The sequence below is a fragment of the Trichomonascus vanleenenianus genome (assembly GCF_965637985.1).
Source record: "Trichomonascus vanleenenianus strain CLIB 3782 genome assembly, contig: TRVA0_046S, whole genome shotgun sequence".
Lineage (NCBI taxonomy): Eukaryota > Fungi > Ascomycota > Dipodascomycetes > Dipodascales > Trichomonascaceae > Blastobotrys > Blastobotrys vanleenenianus.
In genome coordinates, this window is record NW_027481841.1 from 20,565 (window position 1) to 43,046 (window position 22,482).

The 22,482-nt window shown below is 51.7% G+C and overlaps 10 protein-coding genes across 10 annotated transcripts; 4 read left to right on the forward strand and 6 right to left on the reverse strand.

The window, feature by feature from the left end:
• Positions 1 to 865: 865 nt before the first annotated feature.
• ITR2 (myo-inositol transporter 2) lies at positions 866 to 2,743 on the forward strand (the record flags this gene model as incomplete). Its single annotated transcript, XM_076686902.1, has 1 exon — positions 866 to 2,743. The coding sequence occupies one exon, from the start codon at positions 866 to 868 to the stop codon at positions 2,741 to 2,743; it is 1,878 nt and encodes a 625-aa protein (XP_076538831.1).
• A 1,311-nt stretch (positions 2,744 to 4,054) lies between these two features.
• TRVA0_046S00276 (uncharacterized protein) lies at positions 4,055 to 4,999 on the forward strand (the record flags this gene model as incomplete). Its single annotated transcript, XM_076686903.1, has 1 exon — positions 4,055 to 4,999. The coding sequence occupies one exon, from the start codon at positions 4,055 to 4,057 to the stop codon at positions 4,997 to 4,999; it is 945 nt and encodes a 314-aa protein (XP_076538832.1).
• Positions 5,000 to 6,275: 1,276 nt separating this feature from the next.
• Positions 6,276 to 7,922, reverse strand: TRVA0_046S00298 (F-box protein; the record flags this gene model as incomplete). The annotated part of the gene is made up of 1 exon (XM_076686904.1): positions 6,276 to 7,922. One exon carries the CDS (start codon positions 7,920 to 7,922, stop codon positions 6,276 to 6,278), a length of 1,647 nt encoding a protein of 548 aa, XP_076538833.1.
• A 710-nt stretch (positions 7,923 to 8,632) lies between these two features.
• TRVA0_046S00320 (F-box protein) lies at positions 8,633 to 10,054 on the reverse strand (the record flags this gene model as incomplete). The annotated part of the gene is made up of 1 exon (XM_076686905.1): positions 8,633 to 10,054. One exon carries the CDS (start codon positions 10,052 to 10,054, stop codon positions 8,633 to 8,635), a length of 1,422 nt encoding a protein of 473 aa, XP_076538834.1.
• A 624-nt stretch (positions 10,055 to 10,678) lies between these two features.
• Positions 10,679 to 12,727, reverse strand: TRVA0_046S00342 (uncharacterized protein; the record flags this gene model as incomplete). Its single annotated transcript, XM_076686906.1, has 1 exon — positions 10,679 to 12,727. One exon carries the CDS (start codon positions 12,725 to 12,727, stop codon positions 10,679 to 10,681), a length of 2,049 nt encoding a protein of 682 aa, XP_076538835.1.
• A 327-nt stretch (positions 12,728 to 13,054) lies between these two features.
• TRVA0_046S00364 (uncharacterized protein) lies at positions 13,055 to 13,407 on the reverse strand (the record flags this gene model as incomplete). Its single annotated transcript, XM_076686907.1, has 2 exons — positions 13,055 to 13,181; positions 13,307 to 13,407. 2 exons carry the CDS (start codon positions 13,405 to 13,407, stop codon positions 13,055 to 13,057), a joined length of 228 nt encoding a protein of 75 aa, XP_076538836.1.
• Positions 13,408 to 13,923: 516 nt separating this feature from the next.
• UBP12 (putative ubiquitin-specific protease UBP12) lies at positions 13,924 to 17,997 on the forward strand (the record flags this gene model as incomplete). Its single annotated transcript, XM_076686908.1, has 3 exons — positions 13,924 to 13,985; positions 14,054 to 15,293; positions 15,443 to 17,997. The coding sequence occupies exons 2-3, from the start codon at positions 14,078 to 14,080 to the stop codon at positions 17,995 to 17,997; spliced, it is 3,771 nt and encodes a 1,256-aa protein (XP_076538837.1). The 5' UTR covers positions 13,924 to 13,985; positions 14,054 to 14,077.
• A 329-nt stretch (positions 17,998 to 18,326) lies between these two features.
• On the reverse strand, positions 18,327 to 19,253 carry RBK1 (putative ribokinase; the record flags this gene model as incomplete). Its single annotated transcript, XM_076686909.1, has 1 exon — positions 18,327 to 19,253. The coding sequence occupies one exon, from the start codon at positions 19,251 to 19,253 to the stop codon at positions 18,327 to 18,329; it is 927 nt and encodes a 308-aa protein (XP_076538838.1).
• A 1,022-nt stretch (positions 19,254 to 20,275) lies between these two features.
• On the reverse strand, positions 20,276 to 20,673 carry TIM13 (protein translocase subunit TIM13; the record flags this gene model as incomplete). The annotated part of the gene is made up of 2 exons (XM_076686910.1): positions 20,276 to 20,449; positions 20,506 to 20,673. 2 exons carry the CDS (start codon positions 20,671 to 20,673, stop codon positions 20,276 to 20,278), a joined length of 342 nt encoding a protein of 113 aa, XP_076538839.1.
• Positions 20,674 to 20,823: 150 nt separating this feature from the next.
• On the forward strand, positions 20,824 to 21,738 carry RRP43 (exosome non-catalytic core subunit RRP43; the record flags this gene model as incomplete). The annotated part of the gene is made up of 1 exon (XM_076686911.1): positions 20,824 to 21,738. One exon carries the CDS (start codon positions 20,824 to 20,826, stop codon positions 21,736 to 21,738), a length of 915 nt encoding a protein of 304 aa, XP_076538840.1.
• Positions 21,739 to 22,482: the final 744 nt, after the last annotated feature.

Here is a 22,482-nt window from a genome sequence, read left to right on the forward strand (position 1 = left end):
CAGTATTCATTAAACGACACAAGACGTACGATATAGGCGTACGTCAGCATCGAATCGAGTGCAGCCCATTAAAAAAGCCTCAAAGGCCAAAAAAAAAACAAAAAAAAACCGCCATTAGGACGGCATAGGGGAGGGAGGGTCCGGATGAGACGATACAGGGTTGCAACAGCGGGGCAAAGGAATATCAAACCCTATTATGCAATGATGGGCAAATGACATACAAACCTGCGACGTTGGCGTTCGATTTCACCGGGCGAGAAGCCATACGCACGCCCACAAAAGGTAAGGCTTCCTCGGGGATAAAGCATATCTCTCTCTCGTCAAGTTCCCCGGATAAACATGGACGCATCGGCATCATACCCCTCCAACTACGTACGTCTCATTGACTCCGAGGGATGCGAGGGATGTTCCGGAGCTCAAAGTGGAACCGAGTCGTACGTGGTTCGCAGATCGAGCATAATCATTACATTCCATGTGCCGATCATGGTCCAAAAACATTACTGCTCCATGGGCGTTTCTCCAGTTGCAGCCAACCAGTTCACGCCAAGGAGCAAACGGGAAGCACAACTGGTCTATTCCAGGTTGACTACCTCCGTACTCAGTTCCAGCCCAACCCCTCCTTTTTGCCCGTTTTTGCTTATCTTGCACACCCCGCAGTGACTCTGGGGTAGGTTGTCGTTTTTTCACAACCGAGACGCAATGGATGATGGACTGCATAAAGCAGCGGTGGTTGGCATCATGTGTATATAAGCTCAATGGATTGTCGCACCATTTGATTGGAATCCTTCCTTTTTTATCAGCAATAGTCTCTCCTCCCTCTACTTGTAGCAATCTCTAACCCTTTGAGGACCAGTACAGGGTAAACATGGAGATCTCTCACGTAGAAGATAAAGGCAAGAATTCTGCCCGGCTCGAAGCCCAGCGGGCCCACCCAGACTTTAACAACAATGAAACGGGCGAGATTATCAACCCCCTGATTGGCCTCTCCGACGGCGAACTCAGGGCTAAGGTGGACGATTTCATCGCCGAGCATGACATGGCCGACATTAAAGACTACCTCCACAGAGGCGCCCTTGTCGCCCAGCGTCCCGACGAATTCGAGAGCCTCAACCTCCCCGAGGACGAGAAGGAGGCGCTCCGCACCGAGCGAGACCACAAATGGCGACACCCGCTGGCTCTTTACCTCACCATCATCGTCGGCTCCATTGGCGCATGCGTACAAGGATGGGATCAGACCGGTTCCAACGGTGCCAACCTCTCGTTCCCGGATGAGTTCGGTATTAGTATCAGCGACCCGACTAACCCGGATTACCAGCGAAACAACTGGCTCGTGGGTATGGTCAATTCGGCGCCGTACATGTCCGCCGCGCTGCTCGCCTGCTGGCTTTGCGACCCCATCAACCACTATATCGGCCGACGAGGAACCATCTTCCTTGCCGGTATCTTCTGTCTTGCTGCCCCGATTGGATCCGCCTTCACCAAGTCATGGCCAGAGCTCTTCGTGTGCCGACTTATCCTTGGACTCGGTGTTGGTTTGAAGGAGACTACCGCCCCTGTGTTCACCGCCGAAAACGCTCCGTCGCGAATCAGAGGCGCCCTCGTCATGACCTGGCAATTGTGGACGGCTTTTGGTATCCTGCTCGGGTTCTGTGCCAACCTTATCTTCTTCAAAGTCGGCAGAATCGCCTGGCGTTTGCAATTGGGTTCCGCCATGCTTCCAGCCATCCCACTGCTTGCTCTCGTCTACTTGTGTCCTGAATCACCCCGATGGTACATCAAGAAAGGCAAATACCGAAAGGCGTACAATTCGCTGAAAAAGCTGCGATTCCACGAAATTCTGGCCGCTCGTGACCTGTTCTACATCAGCTGCCTGGTTGAAGAGGAGCGCCAGGCCATTGGAGATACGTCCATTGTCAAGCGATTCGTGGGTCTCTTCACGGTGCCGCGAATTCGACGAGCCACTCTGGCCGGCTCAGTTGTCCACGCGGCCCAGCAGTTCTGTGGTATCAACATCATCTCCTTCTTCTCGTCCTCCATTTTCGCCGCTGCTGCAGCCCCAGGATCCATCCAGCCTCTCCTCGCCAGTTTCGGATTCGGTCTCATCAACTTCGTGTTCGCCTGGCCGGCTATCTGGACCATTGATACGTTTGGTCGAAGGACTTTGCTTCTTTTCACTTTCCCCAACATGACCTGGTCTCTGCTCGCGGCCGGATTCAGTTTCTTCATCCCCAAGGACAACCCTGCGCGACTCGGAGTCATTGCCTTCTTCATCTACCTCTTTACTGCATTCTATTCGCCTGGAGAGGGTCCGGTGCCGTTCACGTACTCGGCAGAGATCTTCCCTCTCTCACACAGAGAGTTGGGTATGTGCTGGTGTGTCGTAGTTAACAACCTGTTTGCATGCGTGCTGAGTCTGACGTGGTTCCGAATCCAGGCCGCTTTCACTGACGTTGGTGGATTCGGTTTCTATGCTGGTCTCAATGTGTTGGCATTCGTCATGATCTTCCTGTGGGTGCCAGAGACGAAGCAGCGAAGCCTCGAGGAGCTCGACTACGTCTTTGGTGTACCGACCAAGACCCACATGAAGTACCAGTGCACTGTTTCCTTGCCATACTTTGTCAAGCGATGGATTCTGTTCCAGGATGTCGCCAAGCCACAGCCGCTCTACCACTTTGAGCTCACCCCGGCTCAGTACGCCAAGGAGCATCCGCCAGTGGAAGTCATTGACCCAAAGTGGGGCTAAAATGCTTAATTCCAATTCTTTTCGTTCGTTAGTTAGTTTATTTGATATACTTTATGATGATTTGATAACTTACGGCTCCCTCTCCCCGACTCCAGCTTCGTATAACCCCAGGCGAGGCGACACGTTATATAGTACAGCATAATTTTAAGTGAATCACATGTCTTACCAGTGCAGTGTGCACCGTTAGGAACGTTGTCGTCCGAGGCATGGCATTGCCAATTTTAGTGCTTTCAAACTGCGAGAGCGGTCAGGATTTGGACTCATTTGCTCAAAGGGTTACTAACTGGATAGAAGGTTCTGTATTTGGCACAGATAGAGTTTCTCGTAACGCATAACTGACCCATCCTACAGATGTTTGTAGGTTCATGTTCTCAGCCGTGCTAATAGCACTTGCCCGATACTACTAGACAGTTAGCGCGATAGCATCGAGCTTTGGCTGGCGGACCGTCTAGAGGGATTTTGAATTGTTCCAGTACAAAATACACTGCACTCCGTCTGCCGTTGACACATCGGTCAAACGTTATCTATGTGTAATAGTTCGTATGCTGTAGTTGTCCTCGATATAACGATACTCTACTAGATGCAGCGATAATATTATAAATACAATTGCTAGCATCTCTCAGCTACAAATATTAGGTCAACTCCACAATTACCCCAGAGCCTACCCCCCCCCCCCTTTTAATTTTTTTATTTTTTACTAGACAGATGAGCCGTTTGCGATGCGGCGCGATTTCACTATTCAAAATAAGTTAAGCGTAAGCCTGAAAGCATTTTCTCACTACAGTTTCAGGAATTGTGCTATTCTTCCGGATCCTGCTATTGTGCTGAGAAGCATTGTCAGTGCATCACTGACGACAAGGAAGAGTGATAGCGGAAAAGGCTTGTATTGGCATCAGTCTATGACTAGGAGCTCGTTTATAATAATAGAACATCAAATTACAATTATCCACAGCAATTGATTGAACTCAAAGTGGAAGAACTGTTAACACTCCAAGTACTCTGTGGGTGCCAAACCTCCGCATAGCAGAAATGAGGACGATCTATAATTTCAATCGCATGCGATTACTAATACCGATATTTGACAAAAGAAAAGGAGTATAGGGTAGGATTTTATCTATTTTGGCGTTATGTAACGGTATTGAGGTCCCCAGTCACCTGTTGAATGAATGAAAGATGCCCGATCCCATCGACCCCACAACGGTCGAAAAACCAATCCAACATCATACCCCACAAATTGGTTATCCACAATTGATGGAAAATTGAACGGAACTGATTGGAAATTGTCTACGAGTAATTAAAAACTAGTTCAAAATGGTAGACCACTCACTGCGCAAGATCAAATCAGCCAACGAAGACTCCCGCAACCGGGTGGCAATAGAAAGCCCCGTAGGCGTGTTCATTGGAGCTACCTCCGGCATTGGTGAGCACACGGCGTACAAGTTTGCCCAGTACACCAAGTCCCCGATCGTTTATATTGTCGGGCGCAACGAGGTAGCCGGCCAGCGCATCCTCGATCGGCTCAAGGAGATCAACAAAGACCCCCAGAGCCGATTCTACTTCTTGAAGCACGACATCACACTCATCAAGGAGTGTGACCAGCTGTGCAAGGAGATCGCGGTCAACGAAAAAAAGGTAAACCTGCTCTTTTTATCCAGCGGCTTTCTCAATCTCTCGCACATTGAGAACGCCGAGGGTATTGACCCCAAAATGGGCGTCAACTACTACGGCCGGTGGAGGATTGTCGAAAACCTCATGCCCTTGCTGGAGGCCGCCAAGGCATCTGGCGAACAGGCCCGTGTTGTGTCAGTGCTCGCCGCCGGGAGGGAGGGCAAAGTCAATGAGAACGACCTGGGGCTCAAAGAGACCTATAGCGTGCCCAATGTCTTCCGCCACTTTGTGACCTTCAATTCGCTGGCCGTCAAGCGGTTCGCACGGCTCTACCCTGACATGGCCTTCGTGCACGCTTACCCGGGGATGGTCAAGACGCAGATTATGCGCGAGCTCCCGGTGTGGCTGCGGCTCCCGAGCATGCTGGTTATGCTGTTTGCGATGAGCCAGGAAGACTCGGCCGAGAAGTGCTTCTACATGGGCTACGGTGGCGAGGAGTTTGCTCAGGGCGCGTATCTCGTCACGGCCTCGCTCGACAAAGTTACCACAAAGGAGGAATATCTCACCGAGGAGCTGCAGGAAAAGGTGTGGAAGCACACGGAGCAGGTGTTTGAAGACGCACTGAAGCGCGATAACCCGCCACAATGATCCCCCTGTCCTTGATATGTAAGCGGCGGCTATACTTTTATTGTTTGCTCTTCTATTAACTAATTAATATTAATCATTGGATTGTCGGTTGAATAGTTAGCACCCCGTTGCAAACCCTTGTTGCAATGCCTATTATTAAACAATCGGTAATGCTGGAGAGCCTATAAGACGATTCTAATTGTCTTCCAGTATACTCTGACCAATCCATTTAAGCTCCTTCCTACAAGCCATTGAGAAGTTTGTTTAGTCGTAAACTTCCTACAAGCGATTGAGCAATCCTCTTGAGTTGTAAAGTCAGCACCACCAACTTAGTTATGATGTTGAGTAGACTCAATGTCAGGATGCTTTTGTAGCCTACCAGTATCCGGATCATATAAAACAAAACGAAAATTCTCAAGAAGATCCTCTTGGGAACTGTTACATGCGTTGTGGTTGCATGAGTATGACAGTTGATGAATCTGTGAAGGCTGCAAAGAGCTTCCTAGTCTCAAGGTATACCCACATGAACTAACGAAGATCCATACTTAGCCTAAGAAAAACATACAAAAAACTGCAAGTGGCATGAAAAGCGACCATCACAGGTTCACGGAACAACGCCCCTTCATACTTATACATTGACATGACATGAGGCGTCTAATACATTAATTTTTCCCTGGATCCAAATGAACCTCTGAGCAACCCAATAAATCAATTATTTCAAAGGTGCTAGCAGGTCTAGCATGCCAAAGTATTGTGTAACATAAGCCCGCCGTTCGGCGGCCCGTGAGTTGGTTCTCAGCCGCACACTCAGGGGATTTACCCCATGCAGAATAGTCTGTACTGTCTGGATCCCCACCACCATTACGCTCTTCCACTTGCCGTGCGCAACCGTCTGTAGAAAGCTACGGGTAAACCACTCTAACAAATATACCACATGATTCCAGGGGTTAATAGGTAGATATGGACCTTTAGTAGATGTTATCTTTAGTAAATTGTTATGGAAAGGAAAGACAAAATTCTACCTTATAGAGTAGTTGGGACAGTTCTTTAGCTCCTAGCATAGTGTGCCAAAAAATTGCTTAAATACCCGTTGAGGTTAAAACATTATCAATGCTCTAATTGTTCTTAATCGCTTCGCACACATAACCCCTGTTAAAAGCCGGGCAAACTACGGTAGTTGAAGAAAGAGTCAGCATAATCTCTAATTGATTCAAAATGAAAATTACATGGTCTCGTATACAGTCCCGGGCCAATTATGGCCCAATGATAATGCCCGGATCCCTCTTGGGTGGGTTAATTATGATCCAATGATAATGCCCTGGTTCTTCTTTGGGGGCGATGGTAGCTTCGCCAAGTCGGCCGCCAATCTCGCGTGCTCCATCATTCGCGTTAGGCTCTCCACACTCTCGTCCACATTACCATACTTGAAGATGCCGACACAATTCTCACCTCGCAGGGCCCTAACTCGGCGGAGGAAAGCCGGGTCTCTAGCCACTGTCAGCTTACCCTGTATCACCATCCGCGTCTCGAGACCCTTGGGGTCTATAACATAGAGGTTCTTCACATGAGGCAACTTAGTTAGGGTGGTATTGATGATTTCCTCAAACATGTCGTAGAATGCTTCTGGACTCTCAATAAAGCTGTGGTACTCCGCGTTGTACCTGAATCCGGGGATCATGTGAAGAGCCAGGGTCTCAAGCTCCGTAATGTACTTTACTGCGTCAAGGAACGCCGTCTCGAACTTGTGCTTAACGTCCTTGCTGAGCACACCAATCTTGATGTCCGCAGATTTAGGCTTGAATTTGGTTACGTGGGCTGCCGACCGGTTGAATTCCTCGGCAGTCGACCGGTACATTTCAAGGCGGTGGTCGACGTCCTCGAAGAACATGCTTGGGTGCGCCGAGTACTGTAAATGAGCCAAGTTAGGCATCTGCCATCTATGAATAGTCACTGGGCTGCTCTTGGAAACGTTGGTGTCGGAAATCTCCATCGCAAACGTCTCCAGCTTTGGGAAGTACCCAATTGAGTACTCGGTGCCCACTGGATGCTCCGCAGTCGAAGCTGACAGTAGACATTGCTTCAGGCGCAGTACCTGCACAGATTCAGGCAGCCAGGTGAACGCGGCCGGACTCTGAATGTCGGCCTGGGCCATGAAACGGCCGAAAATCTGCAAATTCGTGAGAGTCAGCCGCTTTAGGTTCCGCGCAAACTGGAAGAATGCCTGGGTGTCGCTCGAGAAGAACGGCAGCATTGGCTGCGTCGAGTGGTCCGATCCCGCCAGTTCCAGCTCCTCTGTTCCTTCGACCGTTGTGTGAACAAACAGAGTCAAGATATTGACGGTGCTGTACACATTGATCGAAAGCTTCTTGCACCGCGTAACTGGCAGGCCCGGCAGGATATTCAAGTCGCTGCCCGCATGATTAATTGCCACGACCTTGTCCACGTCCATAGCGACAAACTTCTTGGCCATGTAGCTGTCGCCAATGGGGAACACCGTGTAAGCGATGTGGACGTTCAGGAAGTTGAGACTTGGGAAAATCCACTCAAGCGCATCCACCCATGACCTGTACATGATGAGCTTACTAGTCTCTACCGACTCAGTAGTAGTCCGTGCCAACTCATCAGGGTCAATGGCGATGCTTAGTCGGCGCACGTACTTGAGATACTCGCGGTTCTTGTTGACGATGGGCAGGTCGGCGTCATACTCGCCGCCGAGGCAGAACCGCGTAAAGTCAGGAAAGTGCCGTGAACACACGCGCAGGTTGCCATCCCACGGAATGACGAATTGCTTGGCCATGATGGTCAGGGTCTCCCACCGAATAGGGGCAACCGCCTCGTTGCACCGGCGGCAGGTGGACCCAAACCGCGCTAGGCTCGCGCTGTCGAGGTGCTGGGCCACGCTCGCCAGTAGCTCATTCGGGAGGCTCAAAAGGTGCCCTTTCATCTCGTACAGGAGTGTCGTCGAATGCAAGAAGCGGGTTACGTGAAGTGGAGGCGGAAGGGGGATGGATGCGGCTACACCACCGGCAGGGCTGTAGCGTGAAACATCCTCCCTGCAGGAACGCCGCACACACTGCCACGACTCCACCCAGCCAGCACAGGCCGATATACTGTGGGTTCTGTAAAGTGCTGTGTATTCGAGGGACTCCTGTCTTTGTTTTTTTTTTGCTAGGAGAGAATCTGCGGCTGTCAGGAGCGGATTGGCCTGCGTAGTATAACTGAAAAATTCCAATTTCCTCGGAATGCTGAGGTTAACCTATCGAAGAACTGAATAAAATATTTCTACATGGAATACACTAGAGATCATACAAGTTATATGAACAAGTTGTACCAATCAAATAATACAATGCCAAAGCTCCAGCTCCATACCTGCAAATAGGTTAGCTCTTTTCGCATGTGGGAACAATAATACGACTGGCTGCTGAACCGCAGAGCAGGACATACATGCCTCGAGCGTGGTTACCAACTTTTCTAATTACGAATAGCTCAAGCAAAATCTGGCTTAACTAATATCAATGTTGTGAATGCTCGAAATTGATGCTAGGCGAATTGCACGTCTCTGTCTCCCCATTAAGACGGTTTACTAAACCAAGGAGTTTCGATGCATTTCAAATTGACAGGTTAGCGCTTAAACAGTGACCAAATGAAAATTGATCAATGATTAACAAACAATGCCTTGGCTTTGGGTATATCTATGTTGTACAACACTCGCTGCCTTCCTGAGCAAGGCACAATCCACCCTGCAATTACCGTCCAGTCCATTTTACTAGCCGATTGCAGCTGAATAGAGGACAACCTCGGACATCCGCGAAGCAATGCCGAAACGAAATTTTCAAGACACTGGAGCTCAGCATGGGCCTCTCGAGGGAAGCCTATCTCGTAATAATCAAGTTGCAACTGTTCCAGTTTGGGCAGCTCAAATGTAACTTGATCCTTAAAGAGCCCGAGCACAGAAATTGACAAGCGCAATTGCTTCAGACCTAGGCCCTGACGCGCCAGCTCCAAAAACGTATCAGTGCCCTGCGACGAAGCCTTCAAGCAAAGGACAGTGAGCTCTTCGAGGGTATTTTGCGTGTGTAAAATTGCCTGTTCTAGCTGGGTGGAGACGCTTGGTCCTTTATAACTCAGAACTTTGAGCTGTGTAGCTTCTTCGAGGTCCACACAGTCCAGGATTGAAACCATGGTATCGTCGGCTCCCCATCCGAACTCGAAAAGATCTGTAATGTAGAGGCACTCTACTCCATGTGGCACCACCAATCGTGCGGTTGAGCTATACTGGCCGGGGTTATTTCTGAGGTGGAGGTATTTAGTGGTGACCGGTATCCAATGGGTGCGAAACATGGTGCGGTCAATCTCTAACGACAATGTGACCAAGTCCTTGCACAAGGAAGGCAAGTCTGTGAATTTGACTGGACTTTTTTGGTCCGTATTTGAGATTGGTAGCAGAGGGTCTTCTTCAATCTGATACGGTTTGTGAAGGAAGAGCTCTTTGATCCTCATGCCGTCGACGTCAATGCACACTCTATCGCTGTTGGTGATCACCAACTCCAAACAGAAGTCCGCAGTGGATTTCCATTTGTCCAGCATCCTTTGGAGTTGCGGGAAGCCGTGGTTGTAAGAGCCCGGTGTGTAATTGAGCCTAACTTTGTTCAGCGACTTGAACAATCCAGCCATGATTTCGCATACACGCTCGCTATCTTCTACTGACAGTGCGCCTAAGTGGCTATAGTACAGATACAGTTCTCGGGTGTTATTCCTCAGGGCACTTTGGAATTGACAGTTTGGTGCTAGTTCTGTTAACTGCTTGTAGGACAGTGCCGTGTATGTGTCCCGAGGGTCGTATTCAACTTCCCATATGTCAGGATCAAAGTCGCTAAACATTTTGTAATCCTGAAAGTTTAGGATAATATCGCGGGTTGGCCCCACAGCTACTTTTCTCCAAACCCGGGTTTGGCACAGATCGTTCCATTGTTTCGAGACCAGTCTCATTCCACGCCATTCGGCAAGATTGAGATAATCGAGAATCTCGTGGCGTAGCTCTCCGGGGAGACCCAGAAGGTTTGCACAAGCTTCCATCCCACGAATATAAGTTGTTGAAGTCTATGAAGTCAAATCTACGGAGTTGTACGGACACTTGCTTTGGACCTCCGCAATCAATGATAGCGATAAGCGAGACACCGAGAAATGTCTCACAAAGATCAACCGCCCGAGCAACAGGCGGAAATCGCAAGGATGAAAGCCGCTATACGAATAGTAGATTTTATATTTTATTACCTGATATTTGTAGCTATTGAGTCAATTTAGAACAATAAAAATTCTTTGAATCGTTGTCAAATATGAGAAGTATTACCACATAGGTAGCAGGTTGTAAATAAGCATAACTGTTACCGGTAGTTTGGATTGAAAAGGTTGATAAAATTGAATGATCTAGGTTTGATTATGCCCACAGAGAACGAAGCGCCCTGAATCTCATAGGCTTGATCCATGACTTTTCTGTTTACTAATGTTTGTATTCACTATGCAGTCGAATCCCGGTTATCTTTGGACACCCGCAGTAAAATTAATCAGAGATGATATCAATCAATCATATAGAGATCCGGCTGCAAACTCCTCTAGATCAGGGGAAGTTTACAAAGTGATGAGTAGCTCCGTCTGTTGGAATCATAACGAATAGTAAAATTCTACACTCAATTAATAATGCTATAGATTCTCCTGCTCCTCAAACTCAACAAGAAGCGTGCCCTGCTTGACAATTTCCCCAACATCATGGGCAATTCGTTTAATGACACCGGTCATTGGAGACCGGATGGTGGTCTCCATCTTCATACTCAGGATTACCAGCAGCTCCTGGTCCTTCTCTACCTTATCACCGACCTTGACATTGAGCCGCGCAATGGTACATGGCATTGGAGCGACCACGCTGTTCTTGAGCTCGGCGACACCCAGCGCCTTGGTGAGCCACTTAGGCTCAGGCTTGGCCAGCGTGTAGTGCACACCGTCGTGGAAAACGTGCACCTCGTTTGGCACAGTAACTACGCTGTTGACGAACTGACCCGTACTGAACGACACGTAGAGTCGCCTCGACTCGCCCTCGTACCGCGCTTCAAGCACGTCTACCGTCTCACCGCCAACTACGACCTGGTACTGGCTCTTGCCCACCTGGGTAACCTGGACGGGCACAACCTCGTTGTTCTCAGTCTTGTACTCCCAGGACCGGCTCATGTTGTTCCACGAGCTGCTGCCGAGATCGCTGAATGCATTGAGGTTGCCCGGAGCACTGCTCAAGAACTCGCCCACGGCCGCCTGGGCGAACACCTCGTTAGGCACGCGCTCCACCCGCGAAAAGAGCTCCTGCTCGTGCTTCGGGATGAATCCAGTCTCGAGGGCCTCGGGGTTCTCGCCGGCGAAGTCTTCGTTTACGACAATGCGCTTGATAAACTCGACATTAGTCGTAGGGCCGACAATCTCGAGCTCTTTGAGGGCAGTGTGCATCTTGGCCAGCGCCTCGTTTCGGTCCCGACCGTGCACGATGAGCTTGCCGATCATGGGGTCGTACAGCGAAGAGACGGTCGAGCCCTGGCGGAAGGTGAAATCGAGCCGCGGGGATCCCGTAGTAGGCACCGCCATGTGGGCAATGTCGCCGCTCGACGGCAGGAACTGCTTGAACGGGTCCTCGCAGTAGATACGCGCCTCGAAGGCGTGGCCGGTGAGCTGAATATCTTCCTGGCGGATAGGCAACTGCTCACCTGCAGCGACCCGCAGCTGCCACTCTACGAGATCGACACCAGTGACCATCTCCGTCACAGGGTGTTCGACCTGCAGTCGCGTGTTCATTTCCATGAAGTAGAATGCTCCCGTGTCGTTGTCGAAGATGAACTCGACGGTGCCGGCTCCTTCGTATCCGACGGCCTTGGCGGCGGCCCGGGCCTTCTGCCACAGATCCTGGCGCGTCTTCTCGTCCAACCCCGGAGCTGGTGACTCCTCGAGGACCTTCTGGTGCCTTCGCTGCACGGAGCAGTCTCGCTCGCCCAGAGCTACGACATTACCGTGCCGATCAGCGAATACCTGCACCTCAATGTGTCGCGGAGTCGTGATGTACTTCTCAATCAGCACGTTTTCGTCGCCAAACGAGGACTTGGCCTCGGACTTGGCGGACGCCAACTGATCGTGGAACTCAGCGGCGGACTGCACAATTCGCATGCCCTTACCACCACCGCCGAGCACGGCCTTGATGAGTACGGGATACGTGATGCGCTCGGCCTCCTTGGCCAGGAAATCCGGATCCTGGTTCGATCCGTGGTACCCTGGCACGCACGGCACGCCGGCGCCTTCCATGATCTCTTTGGAGCGGTCTTTGGCGCCCATGGCCTCAATTGCCGCTTGTGGGGGGCCGACAAAGACCATACCTTCTTCTCGGACCCGCTTGGCGAACTGCGCGTTCTCCGAGAGGAACCCGTACCCGGGGTGGATCGAATCGCACCCGGCCGCCTTGGCGGCCGAAACAACCTTTTCAATGTCAATGTAGGCCGTTGGGGTCTCGCCGAGGGAGATGTTGACGGACCCACTTGTGGCAGACGGCAGCTTCTTGTCGGGCTCGGTGTAGATGGTGGTCGTCTTGATGCCCATGGTTTTGGCCGTGGAGGTGACCCTCTCCACAATCTCACCACGGTTGGCGATACATAGAGACTTGAGAGGTCCGGTGGAGTACTCCCGCGCCAGTCTTGGACGAAGATATCTTATCCTCTGCATTCTGTTGTTGTTTTTTACCAAGTTTTAAAGAAAATTGACGAGAATGCGGGACGATTATATCTAATCCACGCCAAACGAGGGGCCCTTCACAGTCTGGGGTATCCGTGCAGATGCCGTGGTCGGGGAAACTTCGGTGGTGGGGCTCTCGCGGCACGAGGCCGGGCCCCTGCCGATGCCCCGACTTCATATTACCAGCTGCGACTTCCGTTAACGGCCGCGATTTTACCGGTGACGGATACGACTTCACAAATGGACGACTTCACATTCCATAGCCGCGACTTGACCTTCAACAGAGGCGACTTCACTTTTTCATTGATGCGCCTTTAATCACTCAAGCATTGGTGGATGCACGTCACTTGCAACTCCAAGTTGGGGACCCCTATCATGGATACCCATATCGATTAGATACAGGAGTGGTGAGAAGGACTGTTGCGGGCCACAAACTCTCATTGTACTATACTCTAATTAGCATTCTTTTGCTACTTACAACTCGGTCAACCAAATGATAATGATATTAATCTAGGACAATGAGAACTCATTTCAGTGCCTAAATTTTCTATCGGTAATATCAATGCTTACACATTTCCAAAAGGAAGGCAGAACAAGTTGATCGTAGTACCTCTACTAAGGCAGTTTGACACAGTAGGTACAGTACAATAAAAATAGGTACACCACTGCATTGTGATAGATCTTGACGCACTTTGTCTACGACGTTGTTGGGATAGATGAGATGCCGCTTGCCTTCCCATATTAGCTTTAGCCGCCGTTTCCTGTAGTACCTATTCTTGTCGCAACAAAGGCAAAAGGGTTTTGTTACAGCCCCTCAGCGCAACACATCATCTCTGTTACGGGGAACTCCCAACCCCGTTACAACTTGTTACAGCTGTACATCACGTCTGACCAACGCAGACTCCTTCAATTGACATGGGGCCAGCCCCCAAGTCCCCGTATCTCGGCTACGCCGAGAAATTGGAGATATCTCCGCGGAGTGGAGCTCCAGGGGGGTTTCCCAGTCCCCCCCAAGTGCATTGGGGTCTTATTACCTATAGCTGAAGCTGCGTCTATAGGCAGTGGCGATGTCGGGGGTTGATCGCCGACGGCTGCAAGGGTTGTGTGCCCACGTGTACTGAGGTCACGCGTATGTTAGAGCACGATTAATATTTTTCTACGGGCGGCTGTCCAGGTCGTAGGCAGAAGCCATAGACGGACGCCAGAGGCCTATAGTTTCTTGATTCGAGGGCAATTGAGGTCTAGAAGGGTGAGTTTTCGAGTGGCAGATTGTTGCAGAGTGTGTTTCGGTGACCTTCGGCTGACCAAATTAGACAGAAAGGTATCCCAGATTCGTGTATAATGACTGAGCCTAGTTCACCCGGGGCACGGATCGGGTCGTCGCCACGGTCCCCAGCAGGCGACGAGAGCGGCGAGTACGCGGTGTCGTACGGAGCGCCGAGCGCTAACCCGGGGTCCAGCGATAGCATAGAGGAGATGTCCAGCAGCAGCGGGAGCAACAGCAATAAGCGGCCTTTCTCGAAGGTCGAGCTGTCGCCGCAGCCTTCAGGCGACGGGTGGCGTAGCGAGGTGCTCGAAGCTTCCAACGAGTCGTTGGGCAGCCTGGGCGCCTCCCAACAGTCGCTTTACTCGCAGCCACCCTCTGTGGCAGCATCCATCGGCGATATGCACAGTCTCAGCGATTCACCGTCAACAGAAGAGTCTTCCTCATACGACAAGATCTCGGTGAGCGAGGCGATGGAAGAGGACACAGAAGACGACTTCGCTGTGCTCGACGCTCTGACGATGGCACAGCGCAAGCAGCTCGTTCGCAGTGAGATGGACCGCCTGGCACGGTCGTTTGACGACGAGACGCTCTACTACATCGCGCCCGTGGCATGGCTCGACCGCTTCTTCAACAGCGACGATACTGACAAAGTCGGGCCCGTCAACACCGCGGGGCTCTTCGACGCCGAGGGACTGCTGAGCCAGCCGCATGCGGCGCTTACCAGTGCGGCGGGCCGGGCCATCGACCGCTGGTACGGCACACACCCGGAGCCCATTATGCGCCGGCTCATTGTGCCGCAGCCCGGGACATCGTATCAGGTCGAGGCGTACCGTCCGGAGGTTCACTTGCGCGTGCTGGATGGCGTCGAGTTTGGGCGCAGCCCGCTGAAAGTACTTACCCTCGAAGTGTCGCTGTCAGACTCGATCAACAGTATCATCGAGCAGGATATCATGAGCTTCGAGATCAAAGTCGACGTCAAGATCTGGCGCATCAAGGACCGCAAGGATGTCAATCTCGACGACTCAGTCGAGCTGTCGCGGGGCCAGTTCTTTGCCATGGAGATGGAAGAGCTTAAAGACTACAAAAAGAAGCTATACGAGCTGAACTTTGGGCGGCGCGAGTACATTGTTGTTGAATTCAAGGGCCGGCGGTGGCTCTCAGAGTCTGGTTCCAAGGCTGTGACGCAGCGGAAGGGCATCACCGGGCTGAGCAATCTCGGAAATACGTGTTATATGAACTCGGCGCTCCAGTGCTTGACCCACGTTGAGGAATTGGCCAGCTACTTCCTGAGTAAGTATCTTTCCAATCTTTCCAATTCTTGAGTGCCAGTTATTTGAACACCAATTATTTTGGAGTATCAATTAATTTGGAGCACCAATTATTTTGGAATACCAATTATTAAGGAATTTGGTTGAAATATTGATGACTAACGATGATAGGCGGAGAATACGAAAAGCACCTTAACCCTACAAATCCCATTGGGTGCGAAGGCAAAGTGGCCAAAGGATTCGCGTCCCTTGTGAACAAGCTCATTGGCAAGCCATCAAACCTGCCAATTGCCCCGCGGGACTTCAAAATGACCATTGGCCGCTTCAACAGCATCTTCCTCGGATACGGCCAGCAGGACAGCCAGGAGTTCCTGGCGTTCCTTCTAGACGGCCTCCACGAGGACGTTAATCGCATCGTTAAGAAGCCGGCCACCGAAAAGCCAGAACTGCCCGACGACAAGGTCAATGACCCCGAGGCGGTAGCACAGCTGGCTAGAGACGTGTGGGCCCTGCACAAGCTGCGGAACGATTCGGTCGTCCTCGATCTGTTTGCCGGCCTCTACAGGTCTACGCTGGTGTGCCCCGAGTGCCACAAGGTCAGCATCACGTTCGACCCGTACATGGACCTCACACTGCCGTTACCCGTAGACAATACGTGGATGCACGATATCGTAGTGGTGCCCGCAGATGGCCGTATCCAGGTCATCGAGGTGGGCATCGATAGACACGCGACGATCTTGCATCTCAAAGACTACGTCGCAGACAAGCTGGGGCTCAACGCCGACCGCCTTGTGTGCGCTGAGATCTGGTCCAATAAGTTCTTTACCGTCCACGAAGACCGCGGAATTGTCGCCGACAAGATCCACGAGAACGACGATGTTTTTATCTACGAATACGACCGAGACGTTACAGATAAAGTCATCGAAGGGAGCCCTATTAGCCGGGTGACTGCATCAGACGATGACCCGTTCTTGGTCCCAGTGTATAATCGCAAGCTCAATCCCGAGACGCGTGCTCCAAGCAGCCTGGCGGGCTTGCCTTTCTTCATCACGTTGACTAAGAACGAGGCGCGCGATAGGATCGTCGTCACGGAGAAGCTCAATCGGCGATTGGACTCGTTTATCGTTCCTCAAGAGCAAAAGGAGCGACCAATCGGCTACAATTTCTTGAAGCGGGCGGCCCACGAGGACCTGGTGAGCCATACTAGTTTCAACAAGGCGTCTATCTTCCCGCTGAGCGACCGTGATGACGGATCTCCTCATCAGATACCCGTGGCTAACCCAGACCAAGGGCATATGCAACAGGAGTTCGAGCCAGGAAGCAAGGTTGTTGTTTCTGCGACTTCCAACATTACTCCCATGACTGGCCAGGGTACGCCTACGAGTAATGCTAGCAATGGAAGCAACATGGATATCGAGATCACGGCTAGCAGGGACGAAAACCAGGACGATGTGCCTTCTGTTTCAATGGACAATCAGCCGCCGCCCCTGAATGTTGTTTCTGACGACGTGTCTGGTCTCTACAGCGGGCGGGAGTCGCCACTCGTGGGCTCCAGGTCTGCCGATGGCGACGTGGAGATGTACACTCACAGCAATATGTCTACTGCCTCCTCGTTTATGACTACGGGTGCCGTGGGCGACTTTATCTCGCTCGCCGAGAGCTCCAAGCCGGCGGACTTCACCATCAATATGGCAACTCCAAAGGATACGGGGTCGTTGTATGATTATGAGACTGAGGAAAAGCTATACGTCTACAAAGGAGAATCCATTGTGCTAGACTGGCCATCCACCGAAGCATACGAGTCTGTTCGCGGCAACTACAAAGAGCAGCGGTTCCACAACGAGGAGCTCGAGCATGAGAAACGCAAGATCGTGGAGCGGAAGCAGGAAGGCATCAAGCTCAATGACTGCCTGGATTTGTTTGCCAAGTCTGAGGTTTTGGGCCAGGACGACCTCTGGTACTGTAGCAAGTGCAAGGAGCTGCGCCAGGCGACCAAGACCATTGAGCTATGGACGGTGCCGGATATCTTCACGGTTCACCTCAAGCGGTTTTCCAGCTTCAGGTCGTTCCGGGATAAGATTGACGATGTAGTCGACTTCCCCATCGAGGGGCTGGACATGTCTGACCGCGTGGGCGACCGAGAGTTGGTCGAGAGCTTCAAAGTCCAGGAGAGCGGTCTCATCTACGACCTTTTTGCTGTGGACAACCACTTTGGCGGCCTTGGTGGTGGGCACTACACGGCATATGCCAAGAACTTTGTCGACGGCAAGTGGTACTACTTTGACGACTCGTCGGTGCGTGAAGCGGATCCTCGGGACTCCATCACTGGCGCTGCTTATCTGCTGTTCTACCGACGTCGGTCGTCTAAGCCGCTTGGCACGCCGGAGATCCAAGAGCTCGTCGTTAAGATGCGCGAGAATGGTTACAGCCCAATTGAGAAAGAGCATGGTGCCGAGTCACCGGCCCAGGGTTCGTCGTTCAGCGGTCGGGGGCGGGTCCTTGGGCCGGCCGCCGGGGCTGGAGGCAACCAGCTGCCGTGGCTGTCTGGGGCGGCCAACCCCAACTTCCGCAGCACCGCTGACACGGTTACTCCAGCCGACGACGACGATGATGATGACGACAACGACCTCGATAGCGCTGATTCTACTCGTGGAGATGCGGGCGACTACGAGGACCTAGATGACGACGACGACACGGATAGTAGGATTGACGTCGACGGCATTTAATACCTACACTGGCTCATGTCATATAACTGCATTGCATATTTAGTATAATAACTCCTTGTTATTCCAGCGATCCCTCTGCGGAGCTTCGGAAGAATTAACCCTTCACTGCTAGTAGTACTTAGAGGACCAGCCTCTCCCCCCGCTCCAAACGCTCCTGGGCTCCTAGGGGCGGAGATTTGAGCTGTAACAGGAAATTTGTTACCCATTGTTAGTGTCACAATAACTTTGTTACGTTGTAATCATCACCAAAGATACGGGAGCTGAGCGCGGAAAACGCTACCCCAGGCTCCCCTGAGGCTTTGCTATATGGAGAAGTGTATACTGTGCAGCTACTCTATTTCTCGGAGGTAGGGAATACCCTCGGCGGCGCCGTGTCTAGACACAGCGATAGCCGAAGCCTTAGAGGCAAAGGCGAGGGCCTCACCCAGTGGCTTGTTGCTGCCAATTAGCTGGCCCGCAATGGCGCCGAGGAAAGTGTCGCCAGCTCCAGTAGTGTCGACAATTCGCTCTGGCTTGCCCGCCGGCACGTGACCAGTCTCTTCACCATCCAGATAGACAGACCCGCTTCCGCCCAGGGTAATGACGATGCTGTTGCACCCCAGAGTTTTCTGGAGAGGCTTGAGAGCACTGAGTGCCTGCTCTGGGGAGTAGTCCTCGCTGCCAATTGGCGCTGCCTTGGAAAGCACCTGGGCTTCTGTGGAGTTCACCACGAGGTAATCCACGTTCTTGAACACGTCCAGCGGCGCGTCAGCGTACACCGGGGACGGATTGTACATGGTCTTGATGCCGGCCTTCTTGGCGAGCTCAAGGGACTTGTACACTACGGGAAGCGGGATCTCGTTTTGAAGGATCAGCAAGTCGGACCCTTTGAATGTGTCCAGGTTGAGCTCCTCGACCGTGTGGGTACCGTTGGCGCCGGGGTAGACCATAATGCAGTTCTCGCCCTTTGGATCAACGAAGATAGACGCGATACCGGTCCGCTCGGTCTTGGAGACCTTGACGCGGGAGGTGTCAATGCCCTCCTTGGTCATTGAGGCAAGCAGCTCGTTGCCAAAAGTGTCGTTGCCCACGGCCCCGATCATCTCGACCGAGACGGCCTGGCTCGAGAGGCGTCGCACGGCGAGCGCCTGGTTGGCGCCCTTTCCGCCATGGTGCGTCTCAAAGTTGGACGCGCCGATTGTTTCGCCCGGCTGGGGCATCCGCTCAGCGGAGGTGACGAGATCGTAGTTCAGCGAGCCGAAGATGGTGATTTTCATGTTTTTTTGCGATTCCTGGCGAGAGGAGGACGTCAGGTTCCCTTTGCCAGTGGAGGACGTCGAGCCGTCGGAACTGCCTGACCGCACTCCATGATGCGGAGAAACGTACATCATCCCACCCCTCCCATCGGACCACCAACGATGCCATACACTCTTCGACGGTACGCCGGTACTATGATATCTTGGGTACGAGCTATTGGGGAAAACCGTCGCTTTGTAACTGCACTTTGTGATTTTACGTTCAGTCACATTGAACAGAACTGGAATAATTCGTGGAATGCAGTGATGTATACTCTGTACGCTGTGTATGGATAGAGACGCTACTGACATGGTAAGACGGTATCTTACAGGTAGGAGTAAGCTGCGGGGTTGCCCCTCCCCAGCTAGACTAGATACGCTAGGGTAGGTGTGGCCGATTGCTGTACGTTACTACAGTCTTTCCAGTTCCACTATCCGGAGCTGTAACAAACTTTAATACTGTTGTTACGGGTGTTGGGAGTTTCCCGTTACAGATCGGTATTTGTTACGCTAATATCTTCCAGCTCCATGCCTGTCTCGAAATTGAAGTAGCACACTGAGGACCAGTCCCCCCAGACCCCCCCCCCCTTGGGCTCCGCTACGCGGAGTTCTTTGGTCCTCATCTACATTTCCTCCGCGAAGCGGAGCTACGGGGGGTCTGGGGGCTGGCCCCCCAATGACCCTCGATCTGTACTTCAAGTCGTTACGAGTACAGCGCAGTTGGGAGGTTCTCGTTACAGACATTGGTTACGCCTAAGACCCTGTAACAAAACGTGCATTGTGACTAGAGTTGGCACAGGGAATGGGGGGTTTAAAGACCCTTGGAATGTATGGGGAGTCAAGTATGGCAAATAATACTATAAGGAGGAATAGTTGGAGTTCGCAGTGTAATCGAAGAGCTAGCGCCCTTAAAGAGTCAAATCGAACAAAGGTGGAATAGCCGGAAAAGCCAAGGCAATTGGAGAAAAAGATTTATTCTATGTACAAGAAGAGTCCGAAATAAATTAGATCTGGCCCGAGGCAGAGGCTTGCTGGATTCGGCTGATGTAGCTTCGCGAGATGATGTTCCAAGCGTGCATGTACTTCTCCATGCACTTTCGAGTGCAATCCTGCTCGGCAGGGGAGATTGAGGTGCCTGGAACTGGGATGCACTTCTCAAAGCAGTTCTCAGTGATTTTCTACAAAAACTCGTTAATTCCCGTCTAGAAATACACCCGAAAAATTCGTGACTTACGTTGACGAGCTCGGTAGCGTTGGTGATGGCAAGCTCCTGGGCGATCTGATCCTGGATCTGCTTCTTCACGTCACCCGCCGAAGCGTGCGTAGTAGAAGTGCTCAAAGCCGGAGCACTGGCGTCCTTGCTGCTGCCAGAGCTGCCAAAGATAGAGGTGAATCCAGTCATTGCTATTTCTTGTTTGATGTGTATATCGGTTAGGAGGAGTTCAAAGTCTCTCGGGGGCCAAAGCAATAATTTTCAACTCCCAACCACCTCCGATCGGAGACAACATCAATTTTTCACGATCACCACCTTTTACCTATCTACATAGTAACGATGTCCGAACACCCATTATCGTTCCCTCCAGACGTGTTTGCTCGATTGGAGCCGGATATTTACCTGCAGAGACACTTGGCTCTGGGACTGCGGCCAGATGGGCTGCGCAAGTTTGATGAGTTCAGACCGACCGCGTACCAGCTGGGAACACTCAAAAGCGACAATGTGCTGGGGTCCTCTGTGGCCAAGGCTGGCGGCACGGTTGTGGTGTGCGGAGTGACCGCCTCAATTACAGAAACCCCAGGAGCTGGTGGAGTGTATCCAAATGTTGAAATTCTGCGTGGTAGCAGCAGAAACGCTCCTCCTACGGAAGAAGAGATGATCATGTCCCAGCGGGCGTACCAGATACTGGACGCTATTCCAGAGCTGAGAGATCAATTTAACTATGCAATTGAGGGCGTTGAAGACAAATGGATCGTGCTACATGTCCGAGTGCAGGTCCTGAGCAGGACAGGGCCATGTTTCGACTCCGTTTGGAACGGCATCATTGCAGCACTCAGAGATACTAACCGGCCAATTATCGAGATCGACCCGGATACCCTCAAAATTAAGTGCACAATTGACAAGGAGAACAAGTTTTTCAGTATTCCGCTCGAGCAGATCAGCAGTTCTTTCGGTGTGGCTGAGGTTAGCTCGCTTGACGGCAAGATGAACGGCAATGAGGAGGATGTTGATATGGATCACCCGGAGAAGGTGATTCTGGCTGACCTTGATGGAACCACCGAGGAGGCCTGTGTTACGAGCCGCGTCAACGTAGTAAGAAGCGGAGATATGCTGACGTCGGTTTCTATTTGCATCGCGGGCTCTACTGACATCGGGTCTACTGCGAGCCTATCGTTAAACCGGCAGGATATTCTGGCTATATTTGCGCGGGCCAAAGAGAACGTCTCTACGCAGTCCTCCCTAATGAACTGATGATCAACCCCCGAAACCATCGCCCACCTACCAGCCTGAATCTCCAAAAAAAGAATTCCCCCCACACTCCCACCTACCAGCATTTGGCCAACGGCTTTGACTAGCGTTCCATACGGGTGATGATACTCAGGGCACATACACGATGGCTCGCATGGCTCGCATTAGCCGGTGGTCAGAATCTCGTGCGGCTGCACCACCCGTGCCCCAACATGACGTTTTTGCCGCTCCAGGAGGCCTCAACAGGAAAAAAATTTCACAGTGAGACATGATTTTCATCAGTAACCCACCGATCTCGGGCTACCACTATAGTCTCTTCATATGCAACGGTCGACTGGATCACCGAAAGGAAAGTGGCCATGCTGGCCCCAAGCTCTGCGGCATTTGAGCAAGCTAAAGAGCAGAGAGCAAATAGAATAAAAAAAAAAGGTTATTGAATCGAGGAGCTGGGAGTACTATTGCTACGAAGCCCGGATGAGCTTTACCGGTTCCCAAAAAAAAAGTGAGACTTCATTATCTCATCAGATAAATCTGCCCCCCCCCCTTCAACTGCATGGATAGTACCGTACCACCGTAGCCTTGGAACGGTTGCCCAAGAAGCTGCAATAGCGCAGATATGACGGTCGTTTATGACAGCCAATTGGCATCGCTGGAATCCATCACCCCATCACCCCCAAAGGCAAGAAGCAGGATAGGTACGGGCCTGCATGAGCACAGGCAGTAGACGAGGCCAAGACACAGGTTTTC